Source organism: Macadamia integrifolia, chromosome 6, assembly GCF_013358625.1.
Source record: "Macadamia integrifolia cultivar HAES 741 chromosome 6, SCU_Mint_v3, whole genome shotgun sequence".
NCBI classification, from domain to species: Eukaryota; Viridiplantae; Streptophyta; class Magnoliopsida; order Proteales; family Proteaceae; genus Macadamia; species Macadamia integrifolia.
In genome coordinates, this window is record NC_056562.1 from 40,714,026 (window position 1) to 40,727,537 (window position 13,512).

The following is a 13,512-nucleotide window of genomic DNA, read 5'->3' on the forward strand; positions in this document are numbered from 1 at the left end:
AAATAAAAAATGCCCATCAGAATCAAACAGGATGGGTATGAGAACATTAAGGGCCCGTTTGATAACGTTTCTGCTGTTTCTATTTCAAGAAACGGCAGAAACATAAATTTCCGTTTCTAGAAACAGAAACGGAATTGAAGGTGTTTGATAAGTCATGTTTTTAGAAGTCGATGGTAACCAGTGAAAGAATTGCCACAAGTCGTTTACAGAACTTGTTTCGCCTAGGTCATTTCTTGAATCATAAATAAGTAAAAATTTGTATTTCTATTTCTAAAAATAAGTGAAACGGAACAGTTTTATCAAACGCTTTTTACTTCGTTTCTGCTGTTTCTGGAAATAGAAACGGCAGAAACGCATTTCTTGAAACATTATCAAACGGACCCTAAATTTTCATCCCTCCCTCAAGAAGAAAAGAATTTAATCCTCTTGGAAGAGAAGGAATTTATTGAATGTAAATTTTCCAACTAATTTAGGGTCTAGGACCTAATAATATAACTCCAACTATGACTCTAATGGTGACGAAAGTCAACCATAAAGAGAAACTTGTCAGATTGCACGAACCAAGAAATGTAATAGGCACCTTATATATTCAAAATTGTTTTTGAATAAGTAAACATTCTAACCCTATAAACACATGCATCATATTAGAATCCACTTCAACATAACGATGTATTTTTTTTTAAATACATAGCAACGTAACTCAATGCACGTGACATTGGGGAGAGCTTTGGTCCCATATCGGCATCATGGGATTTGGTACGGTTGATATGGTTGATCGCATTATTGCATTCACCTTATGCTTTGTGTTATCTTAAATGGGGCATCTTTATCTCTTACCTTTTCACTTGGGCCACTCTACCAAAGAAGTGAAGAGTAACGGGAAAATCTATCAAAATAAATAAATAAATAAATATGACGATCCTAGATGAAGTCTTATGAGAGCTTTAGTCCCATATCGACATCGTGGGATTTGATATGGTTGATCGCATTATTGCATTTACCTTATGCTTTGTTTTATCTTAAATGGGGCATATTTATCTCTTGCCATATCACTTGCGCCACTCTACCAAAGAAGTGAAGAGTAAGGGGAAAATCTATCAAATAAATAAATAATGGGAAAATGATTCCTTAAATCACAAGGGAGGGATATGCGGATCCGGATCGTTTACAATTACTTGCAATTATCCTTTAGTCTGTCGATTCATGTTCATTCCGATGTAGATGGCCATGATTAAGGGAGGGAAGAAATAAGTAGTCTGGATTTGGATCCTCTCTTAAAAATGATTATTGTCTGCTGAGTGTGGTGGTGCATCGATCGATATGATCTCAGCCTTCCGATGCTTGCCGCACCGCCGCACCCGCGGCAGAGGGGTGCGGCAAAGAGAGAGGCCTTCGTTCCATAGATGTCTTAAGAAAAAAGATAACAGAGGTCGCCGCTACTCACCGGCGAGCCGATGCCTTGTCCCTTCTTCTTTTTTTTTCCTTGTTTTGTTTATTCCTTTATTTTTTTTCTCCCACTCCATCGGCCCTCCTCTTGACGTGTGAGGAGGAACCAATAATGTGGTGGATTTGTAGATGGAGGAGAGGGTGGAGGAGGGAAAGAATGGAGAGAGGAGAACAGCCTAGAAAACGATGATTTTACATGGGGGTGGTGCAATGGGCTACTAGCACCAGTCTCATCGTTCACGTCCGCCTCCTCCCCTTGTTCACAAATGGCAGCAATAAGCCCAGATACCACGATGACAACAAAAAAATCAGCTCTTCCCATGGTAGCAAACTAGCAACAACTAACTTACCCGCTCTGCATTTAAAACCAGGAGAGCAGCGCCGACCTCATGGATGGGAATCGGGTTGGGTTTAGGAGAGGATCCAGATCCAAATTGACTCTTTATTCTCTCCTTTAATCTATGTCGGTAGATTAAGGGAAAATTGCAACTAGTTATTTCTTTATTTTTTGGTAAAGAAAAAAAAGTGTTCCATGATAGTGATTATAGATTAAAGGAGAATTACAACTAATTGTTTCTTTGTTTTTTGGTAAAGAAAAAAATGATGTTCCATGGTAGTGGTCATAGCCCCACAATAAGCTTGGCAAACAACGCTTTCATAGGACCAATGGCCCATAACGAACGTACCAAGACTTGAACCCACAACCAGCCGACTCCGCGACGATGGATTGAGAGCAATTGCAACTAATTGCACTTGTTAGGAATTGTAGAGGATCTGAGTCCACGGTGTGCTGCCTACCCAGTCCCCCACTGTCTCTGGGTGTTTGTTTTTGTAAGACCCACTTTCTCCGAGTCATGAGATGATAATATGATATCGCTGCCGTCTCCAGATTAACTCCTCATACTTGGCTTACTGAGAAGAAAGAGAGAAGATAAATTAGCTTCTGCATTATCCAAATCTGGAATCTGTATGGACCTTACAATTCGTTATCTTTTGTCCATTCCATTCGCAAGGAGAGCCATCAATGAGAAGAAGGCTGCGGTAGTTACGCCCTGTTCGACGACGAAACGCGTCAATCCGGGAACGTTTTCGTGTACGGCTACAGCAAGCATCACAACTGACAAGACTCCGGTGACTTACAGTGCATTTCTGATTCTTCTTCTTGGTAGTTCTAATTTCATTGAGTTAATCATTGCATTTTTTTTCCTTATTTCATAACACCAAGTTTGAGCGCGAGACCCAAAAACACAATCTGTTAAGAGCTATCCAAGATACGCAACGTGGCCTAGTTGCAACCTCCGATCAACGCTCCTCCATCGAGGAGGCTCTGGTTCGATTCCCGACTCTCTCTATCTCCTCGCTCGCTTGTTCTCTCGGTCTGTGTGCGGGTGACGATGCTGATTGTTGTGTCTGTGTATCTCTATGTGTGCGTGTGTGTTCCGCTTTTGTTTATTTCCATTTTGAAGCATTGAAGTGATTTGTAATGATATTATCATGGCAGGTGTGCGTGGAGGGATACGAGGCAGGTTCGCCCATCGATCTGGTGAAATTAGACGGAACATGGCGGTTGCAGTATACTTCTGCTCCCGATGTCCTCGTTCTACTTGTCTCCGCTGCAAGGCTTCCTTTCTTTCAGGTATTCTAATTTTTCTTTAAATAATTTAGTTTATGTAGTCCTAAATAAGTGCCTTACAATAATGGTGAATTGTGAATTCAGATACTGCTCCCTGTTTTACTCGATATGGTGAAGTCCAAGATGCATGTTTTTATGGAGAGGACTTGAGCTTTTATGTCATTGATCATGAGATGGGAATAGGGTTCTCATCTAATGGGATGCACACCTATGATTCAGATCACCTAGGCTAAAATTATTGAAGTCATGTATGATAATGTTGCGACTAATGTAAGAATGGTGGGGTGGGGGGGAGATTGTTTTGATGGGCGAGACAAAAGCAGGGATTAACACCAAGTTGGATCTATAGAGATCAACATTGGAATCAAAAGGTTTTAAGATAAGTAGAAAAAAGATGGAGGTTCCTTGGTGTATGCTTTTCGCTGATAATATTGTTTTGGTGGACGAGACAAAAGTAGGGCTTAACTCCAAGTTGGAGCTATGGAGATCAACCTTGAAAAAAGGTTTTGAGATAAGTAGAACAATGATGAAGTATATGGTGTGTAACTTTAGTCACACTAAGACGATTACTGAGGTGATGAATATTAATGAGAGGGAGATTCTACAAAGTGATTATTTAGGTATTTGGGCTCAACCATGAGTAAAGTGATATAGAAGATGACATAGCTTAGAGAAATAAAATAGGTTGGTTGAAGTGGAGTGGTTCATCTGGAGTGTTCTGTGATCGACGTATTCCTTTAAAGCTTAAAGGAAAATATTATAGGATCGTCATATGATTGACTATGATTATGGTGTGGAATGTTGGGCAATTGAGAAGGATCATACAGATAAACTAAGTGAAGCAGAGATGAAGATGTTGAGATGGATCCGTGGCAAAACTAGGAAGGACAAAGTATGGAATAACCATATTAGAATTGAGTTCGGTGTAGCCCTGATACATGATGGGATATTAGAAAGTCGTTTAAGGTGTCATGACCATGTTTAACAGAGGCCTTTGAATGCTTTAGTTTGGAGGAGTGATTTGATTCAAATTGAAAGATCTAAAAGAGCCAAGGGTAGGCCTAAGATAACCCTAGGAGAGCTGGTGAGAAAAGACGTGCATAGCCTTGGCCTTCTACCATGGATGATTTCGAATAGAGCCTGATTAGAGGGAAAAGTCTATGTAGCTGACCCTAATTAGTTGGGATAAAGCTTTGTTGTTGTTGCTTGAAGTCATTTATTCCTGTGGTTAAGATACTATCATTTCGTAAAGCTGTTAGTCCTTTTTATGTTTATTGAAGTACTCCCTCCTTCCCCTCACAATGAACCAAAGCTTATTTAAACTTAAGCATACTAATTATGTGGAAGTACCTCCGATCTTCTAATGCAGTATCAAAGTTTCTTAACTGATTTTAAACAATTCTTGCTCATATACATATATGTATTATGTCATTCATAATAACTTTGGTCTTCAGTTTTAATAGATCTAATGTGATCTAGTTCTGTATGTTTTTCACGAGGTTTTGAAACCCGAATCGGACACGGGGTTTGCCTCCATATCTTCCAATTCGAATCGGATCAGAATCGGTCAGGATTGGCCGGAAACCCTAGAAATTAGAATTAGGACGAAGATGCAAAGAGTTCCACACATTTGGGGATTTTTTGGAGTTTTTGATTGAAAAGACTTATAAATCTTGCTACAAGAGGTTTGTTTCATTGATTTTCTGCTATCTTACTGACTAAAAGATGGGAAAAAATGGCAAAAAATGAAGAATTAAGATCATTCAAGGCCAATTCCAAAGCACATTTCAATAATTGACATTAATTAGATTAGGGTTGGTCGATTTTGCTGATTCTGATCCAATTTCTGAAACTGTGGTTTTTCCTCTCCCACTTTTGCAAGGTTGTATCTTTGCTACCATCCTTAACTTATTGAAGAGATGGTGAGGTGTTAAACTTATCAAAGTGGTTATGAAGTACTTTAAATTATGTCAGGTTGCATATGGCTTGATCAGCTTCTCTTTGCAATTTTGCCTGCTGCTAGCCCTCTTACAAATCCTTTGACGAGAACTTGTTGCAGTAATGGTCATTTGAACTTCATCCTGCCACAACCAGCTTGCTCAAATGTTCTCTCCCTCTAGAATCATCACTAACATCCTTCAGAACATCTTGAATAGCTGGCCAACCCATTCTGCATAGTGTTAGTCATATTATCCAATTTCATTTTCATTATCAATTTATCTCCAAATGACACAATTTTTTTGGGTTCCCCAACCAAATTCTTAGGCATCTCCATTCTCTTACATGGTTTTTTGGCATTTCCCTTATGTATTTTGGAGGATTACATGTCATTTAAGTTTCCAAGCACTATAACTAAACTTAGGTTGGTTTTTTTTTTTCTCCTTTTACTAATTCTTTCAAATGTCATAAAATCGATGCTTTAATATTAATGGACTGTTCTTTGGTCCTCTGAAGATATTCCCTACTATTTCAAAATTTTGTTATGTGTTTTTGTAATGTGATTTTTGCAGTAAAGAGTTGTAGTTCTATATTTCCATTCGATCATGTAGGTTGGGCAAATCTACCAAAAATTTGAATGCCGGGATAACTCTGATTGTGGAATTGTTCGAAATGTTGTCCGGTGGAGCATTCCAAGCTTGCTAGAGGTAGATGCCTGAACATTTGATTCCTCTTTGACTGTATGCTATTAAGGTTTAAATGTATCATTCTTACTTTTAAACATGCCTTACGGGAAAGGGGGGGCACAGAATGTGATTATTGTGGAGCTAGAAGCACCATTCTTTGAGCATATTTTTTTGCTTTTATGACTTAATACTGTGGTGTCATGCACCTTCCAGTCTTAAATCACGGAAGCCTTGGGACCAAGCTTAGAATTCATCTAGATAGTCAAACTAGAATATGTGGTCTCTATTAACTTGAAGTGTATTGGAATATCTTTTGTCATAATGCTCGAAGTTTGGAGGGATTTTTTCTATTTGTCATTGACTCATAGTTGATTGATTATGGGAGTCTATGAGTTTCTTTTCCGAGGTATTTGAAAACCTTGTCCTCTTTGGAATACAAGGTACCTGCCATTCTTGGAGTATATGTCGTAGCTTTCATGGTCTTCTTAATTGCTATTACCCATGTTTCTCTTATCTACCCATTTTTGTGGTATTCTATTTATTGCTTATTGCTGTTGGATTTGTCCTGAACACTTCACCCTTCTTGCCTTTATAGGAGCAGGAAGGTGCAACCCTGCTTGTTTCTGCAAAATTTTCGGTTGTTTCTAAGCGCAACATTAACCTGCAGTTTGAAGAGGTTGGTTGATCTGTTTATATTGAACTATTTCCTTTTGTTATATACTAGAAAATTTGCACATGCAAATGTATATGTGCCGCGTGGACATTTGTTAGGTGGCTGACAGAGAAAATGTCTAAAACAAATTAAATGCATTTCAATTATTTGAACCATTCCTTTTTTAGATTTCAAATAAATAATAATTAATTTTATTTGCAAAATGTAAGGTACTTTTGGCTATATTATGAATTATACATAATATCAATTCAAGCATATACAAAATTAAGATTAACAAAATAGAGAACAATCACTACATCAGCAATATAACTAATGGGAAATGATATCCTTGTCATTGCTATTTGTTTCAATAAATGAAATAATGTCATGTTATTTGTTTCAATAATGACATAATATAGCAATAACTGTAGCAAAAGGATAAATATCCCTTGCCGTTAAGAAGAGCATGTTTTGTGGTTAATTTTGGAAAATACCAGGCAACACTACATGCGTGTTGTTCTTGACTTGGAAAAGGGGAAAGATAAGTTGTTCATTACCTTAGAGCTATCTCCTGAAAATACATTGTGATAATGGTACAAATTTTGATGAAATATTTCAGGTTCAATCATAGTTTTTAAGGCGGTAAGGCGACGGAGGCGTTTGAGGGTCTTTCGGAGCGCCTTAGTGATAAGGCGGGCATAAAGCGTCGCCTTATCGACTAAAGTGTTCCTGTGTAATTTTTTTATAGAACCAATCTATTTGGCTCAAATCCTAGCTGAATCCTATTACTCATATGTTAAATAAATATTAAAGGTTCATATTCATACCAATGTAAGATATTCATCAAGAAAACAAATCAATAAAGTGAATAAACTAAGTTCTCATTATTCATCAATCATCAATCATCATTCATTCTATTAACATATAATATAAATACATAATTATGAAACAAAATTATAAATATAAAGAAAAGAAGACATAAAAAATACAAGTATTTATTATACTTACCTCTATGATGCCAAAATGAGTGCCTAAGCCCTAAGGTCATCCACTATATTTCTACTCCTGTCAAAGAAGAATGAAGCTCACCGCTGCCAGAGCAAAATGGTTGCGTGGATCAGTGGTTCTTCCTTGTTCCTTGATTCCTTCTCAAAGCCCTTTCTTAAAACCCTTAACAAAATCCAAACCCTGTTTGTGAATCGGGTTTTTATTTTGTTTGTTTTGGTTATTTTTTGTGGAGTAAAGTTGATCCCATACATCTCAAGTGTTAACAAAACTATACACCTACCAATAAAAAATCTATATTTGGAATCTTCATCAAGTAATTTTAAAATGTGTAAAAAAAAAGAAAAAAAAAATTCATAAGGCACCACTTCACATAAGGCGGAGCACTGCCTTACCATCTCTAGACTGCATTAGCGCCTTAAAAACTATGGGTTCAATGGGGCCTTAAATGAAAATGACATGCGAAATGCAAAGGATTCAATATTTCATTTAAATGACCGAAATGTCAAAAATTTGGTCGAAATAATCGAAATGCCATGTTTCTTCATAAAAAATACCAAATTTTGAATCAAAATGAGTCAAAATTGTTGAAACTAAAGAAAGAAATGTGTGAAAATTGCTAGATCTACCAGATGATAAGAATGCCTTGAGATTCAATCATAAACCACTTTGCCTCGGTTATGTGTAAACCCCCCTTCACCCCTTCCCCCTAAAGTGGTAAAGAAGGGCTCTTTGGGGTCACATTTTTTTTCTATCTGTAGGACAAACAAATAGGAAGGGATGGTTCTTTCATTGCATTGATAGAAGTGTAACTAGAGAAAGAAAGACTATTACTTTGAGAATAGAATCGTTGGATTGACCATGAACTACGCGGGAAAATGGACCTTCTTTCTTTGGCAAGCAATTTTTTATTTTATTTATTTATTTTAAGTAACAATTCAATTCAGCTCAGTTTTGGAAAACTTGCCGATCCCGGATTAGTTCGTTCTATGCCACTGGCGGCCTCAAATCAAAGGCACAGGTTGATCTCTCTGGTTGAGGCTGCATTCATTTATTCAACTTGACATGTGGGAAGGGCTTACTCTCCGTGGGGAGGGGGTGCACCCCCTCCTCCCAACATAGGAGGATAATGTGGGTTTCAATTAATGTTTGATAACAGTCAAGGGAAGAAGCCCAAAATCCCCTAATGCCCAAGCACTACTCTCTAAGATCTTTTTCTTAGTTTTCTCGTCACGCTTTTTTTTTTTCCTTGGCAATTCCCTGGATTCCTTGTCGATTCTTACACACATTCTTTTTTTTTTTCTCTGGATCATCTCACTTTGTATGAAATGCATTCTTTTCGATTGCAAAGAGATACTTTGGGTCAAATTTAAAGAAAGAGCTTGATGATATACAAATGATGAGTTACGTGGAGGCCACCACATCATCGCCTCTCGTGAAGATTCACAAACCCAGAGGCAAGGAAATTGCATCTCAATCAATTAAGATTGATGATCCCTCCTCCAGAAAAGCAAAGGGGAATGTGTTTGATGAGATCTTAAGCTGTCAGAGATCTCCTCATATGAAGACAGGGCTTGTAATGTAAGACTAGAATCACAAGTGATCCTAATCCCAGGCAGGATCTGAAATTCTGGCTAAATAGAGAAGGTGTCCTCCAATAGGCTTGGTTTTAGCTCTCAAACACTCTCTCACAACAAACAAATAAAAGGAAAATAGGAAAAGAAAGAGAATGCGATGGAGGGTTGAGAAGGGGGAAGAAGAACTAGTGAATGGGCATCTCACCCAACTGCATCCCACAGGCCAACACAACAGCATAAGCCATCTGTTAGGGACATGCCCACACTCTTATAGTTGGTTTTGATGATAACAAACGTATGAAGGTATTTCACAATTTGCCTTCTAGTATTGTTTTGTAGAGACTTCATATCAAAGATCGAATTTGATGAATGAAAGGAAGAAATAAAGATTGAAGTCATCAAATGAGGAGTATCAACAAGTTGGTATCAATGCCTGAAGAAGGTATCAGACGATATCAAGCTTCAACAAGTCAAGACATGAAGCTCAAAGACATGGAATTGCAAACAAGAAGAAAAGAAGGTGAAGTGTCAAAGAGTGGAAGATTCAAGTGAAGAAGAAGACCTCTAGGATATAATGGTTGTTTCTATGTAATTTGTAATCTCCATATATATACGTGCATGCACCTCATGCATTTGCATTGCATCATACTAGAATGACCATAGGACATACTTTGACCAAGTATGGAATGTCTCTAAATGGTTGGGAATATATTAGGAAAAATATGTTCTCGTGAAATTTTGTGAAAACCACTTTGACCTGACTCAAGGGTATTTTGGGTAACCTTAAAGTCAGTATCAAGAGATGGACCCATCATGAAAGTTGTAGGAAATCGAGTCATGGTTTCAATGGAACTGGAATCAAGTCAATCCGAGGTTGGACCGAAAAGTTAAGGCCGAAACACTGAGAATTGGTCAAATCTGTCAAAACTGGCCGAAGCCTGGGGGCAGTCGACCGGATGAAAGTCCTAGTCGACTGGTGCCTATCTGGCTGAGCTCCAACGGGTAGTTTTTGCCCCAATGGCTCTTGGCGGTTGACTGGTGGACCCAAAAAATGACCGTTTGAGTGAGATTTACTGCCTAAAATGACCACCTAACCTCACCTATGATGCAGATTCTTCACCAAACTAGACTTGTTTTATTATGAATAAGCTTAGGGTTGGGTTGTATATGTGTTGGGCCTTCAGTCCATGTGGTTTGGAGTGTATTGGGCTACTTTTATGGGTCTAAACTAGGGGTTCTAAGGTTGCATACGGGATTCAGTGATTTGTTTCCTTTTCTTTAGTTTCATTTTTGGATGGGGTTATTTAGTTTTTAATTTCAGTACCTAAATTAGTTTCTAATTTCAAGTCATTGTTAGTTTCTAATTTCTGTCTAGACTAGTTTCTATTTTCATTAGATTCTAATTTCCAGTTTTTAGTAACTTCTTGTAATCAATTTTTAGTAACTCAGATTTAATAACTCTGAGTTACTATTACTTGTAAACCCTCCCCATCATTATTATAAATAAAGGAGAGCTCTCATCATAGGGAGACGATTTTTACAATTAGAAAAAAGAGAAGCTTCATGCTGTTGCCGCTGTGTTTACTCCATGGCTATACCTTTGTGTCTGATCAAGGGTTAGGGATTGGTGTGTGATCCGATCGACACTCTGCGGCGAGAAGTCCGAGTGGGTCTTTTCTTATCTGGTTTTCTTATTGGATTCTCTTCTCCAACAATTCAGGTAAGTGATCAAACTTCTCTGCAGATTTCTGGGTTGGTTTTCTCTGTTTTCCTTCCTATTGGCCTAGCTGTTTTTGGAGAACCAGCCATCTGATGGCCTCCATATTCTGATCGAAGAATAATCCTACCCAGAGGGAGGATCGATCCAATTTTGGGGTCAATCAGACGACTGGATCTGCTGAAGTGAACTGTCAAGCAATTCTGGCCGATTGTCAAATCTGCACAGATTTAGATTCTGTTTTCTGTTCTGTGTTACTGTGACATTCTGGACTATTAGCATCTGTGATCTGAACCTGCTGGAGGTGTTATATTGTTATTAAAATTTCTGGTTTAATCCTAAGACTGCTGCTGATTTATTTCGCTTCTGGTTATTGTTCATTGAGATCGTTTATCAATTCTGGTTTGTGGCTGAAGTCTGATTTTCTGCTATAAGTTTGTTATTGGTTTTGGTTGTTCTTAGTTTAAAAGTTCCTGCAGTTTGGGGCTGGTTTGGTTGTCAAATCCATTCCTACATTAACCTATAAATAGCACTAATGCTCTTAATTAAATATAAATGAATCCCAAGCATTAGAGCACATTTTTTAGAGCATTCAAAGTCAGAAGGCATTCTCCACTACTTGAGCTCTTAGTCATCATTCCATCACAAGAAAAGCTCAAGTCTTTATCAAAAGTCTTCCACACTTTCATTGGTCAAGTCAAGGCTTAGTGAAGACTTACAAAGGTGCATTCACTCTATCATTATTGCATATCTCATTTGCACCACACCAGAGGTAATCCTCTATTATTCCATTTCTCTTATTTCTCTGTTTTTACATTAAGTCTAGATTATACTTAGGCTTGTGTAAAAGATTCTCTTATCCTTAAAAGAGTGTAAGGTGTCTCTTTACCTTAAAGGAGATTGTAAGGTGCCTCTTTACCTGTGAAGGGGATTGTACGGATTTTCTTATCCTTGAAAGATTGTGTAAATGTTTTCCTCCCTTCCTACTGTACTAAAAGGGAAGAGCTTGTGGAATACCTTAGAAAATGATCTTGTAGGGAGTGGACAAGACTTAGGTTGAGTCGAACCACTATAAATCTTGGTCTTGTGTGGTTGTGATTCTTTTATTCTGCTTTTATATTTCGCAATCACACTTGGGATTCATAGTAATAAAAAAGATTTAAATTTTCACTAGCATAACCTATTCACCCCCTCTAGGTAATTTCACCATCTTTTTTTTTTTTATTAATAAATTCGTGTTTAATGTTGTAGCTCCTTATAAACCTAAACCTACATAGAAGACTCAAAACGGATTCAAATACTAAAAAGGAAAGGCCTAACCCAACCCTTAACTAATTGGGAAACCTAAACTGACTAGGAAACTGAAATAACAAAATAAATAGACTCAAAACATGACTCTAACTAAACTAATGAATTAAATCCCATTTTTCTACTTTCTACCCATATTTTATGCCCATTAAAGTGGCCCATTACAAAGAAAACCCATGGGATCAAAGGCCCAACACATGCATAATCCAACCTAAGGCTTATTTGCAATAAAATAAGCCCATTAAGTGACTTATTTACATCAATTCACCCTCTCTTAGAAAAAATTCGTTCTCGAATTTTGTAGTGTGAGAGTGATTATAGCATGATGCACGTCCCTCTTCAAGCCGTAGAAAAATTCAGGTAACTCTTTGATAATAAAGATGTAGTCTAGAATGTGAGGAGCTCGATCTTCAAGATTCTTTAATGGGATGATGAACTCCACATGCTCAGCTTCAACAACCTCAAATGTATCCATGGGATCATCCACATGAACACCTTAAACCATTGTGTTCTTAACCTCCACAATTTCAATCTTAAGCTCCTTAGGATCTTCTTCTTGGCTATTCACAGTCATCACAGTTGTTGTAGTGTCAAGTTCCTCAGTCTCAACTTCATTGTCCGTTGTGGCAACCTTGTTGCTTTTGGATTCTTCCACATTAGTCTTGTTGATGGGAACATCAATGACTAGCTCTTCCTTGATAATAGGAATTGCTGGAATTTCTTCAACGCTAATCTCAACTTTTGACTCTAGTTCATTGGTTGGAGGTGTCTTCTCTTGTTGCTCCTTTGCAATTTGTTGCAACATAATGGCCACGTGGTCAAACAATTCCTTCATGCTCTTGTCACCTGTGGGTGGCTTTTTGGGTGTAATTGGAGGGAACTCTGGTGGAGGGAAGTACATATTTCGTTCACGTTTAGATAGGTACATGCTTGCCAACTCATATTCCATCTCGTCCCAAGTTCTAGGCTCACGCCCTTGAGCTTAAAGTTGCCTTTCACATACTCTTCATTGTATTCGAACACAATCACTCATTTAAGAGCAAGCATATTGAAGTCGTTGTGCCTCTGTCAGGTTGTAGGAATCTAAGTAGACGTACAATTCTCTTACCCATTCAAAGAAGATGTATGAAGAAAGTTTCTCACAAAATACTTGAAGGTATTTTGGGTTAAAGTGTTTCATCAAGAGGAAGGAATAAAATTGGGAAAATTTGATGACAAGGCTGATGGGATTTGCTTGGGATACTCTTCTAAAAGAAAGCCTATCGGTGTTACAATAAGAGATTGGGAAAGGTTTTGGAGAGCTCAGATGTAAGGGTAGATGAGTAGTTCTCTCACTCTAGACCCTAGTTAACAATTCCAATTCGGCTGAATAATTCGCAAATTATTTGGCCGAACCGAATTTTACCGAATTAAATAAAAAATTCGGACCAAATCTGAATTAAAAATAAAATTCGGTAAAAAACGCGCGCTTTTTACTAATTTGAATTTAAAACGCGAATAATTCAGGCCGAACCGAATTATTCGGAATTATTCGGTCCACTTAAACAGTA

General features: G+C 37.7%; 1 protein-coding gene across 5 annotated transcripts in view; it reads left to right on the plus strand.

Annotated features, from left to right (window-relative positions):
- Positions 1-2,121: 2,121 nt before the first annotated feature.
- The window catches only part of LOC122081823 (probable plastid-lipid-associated protein 10, chloroplastic), a 34,668-nt gene continuing 23,277 nt past the window's right edge, over positions 2,122-13,512 (plus strand). The window contains exons 1-5 of one of the 5 annotated variants that reach the window (XR_006141234.1): positions 2,122-2,577; positions 2,672-2,872; positions 2,948-3,082; positions 5,629-5,724; positions 6,299-6,379. Coding sequence is in view for 4 of the 5 variants with exons in the window: in XM_042649150.1 (XP_042505084.1) it covers positions 2,416-2,577; positions 2,672-2,872; positions 2,948-3,082; positions 5,629-5,724; positions 6,299-6,379 (675 nt within the window). In the remaining variant the exon portion in view is untranslated. The remainder of the gene's footprint in view (positions 2,578-2,671; positions 2,873-2,947; positions 3,083-5,628; positions 5,725-6,298; positions 6,380-13,512) is intronic. The other 4 variants (XM_042649150.1, XM_042649151.1, XM_042649148.1 and 1 more) reach the window with 4 other exon arrangements.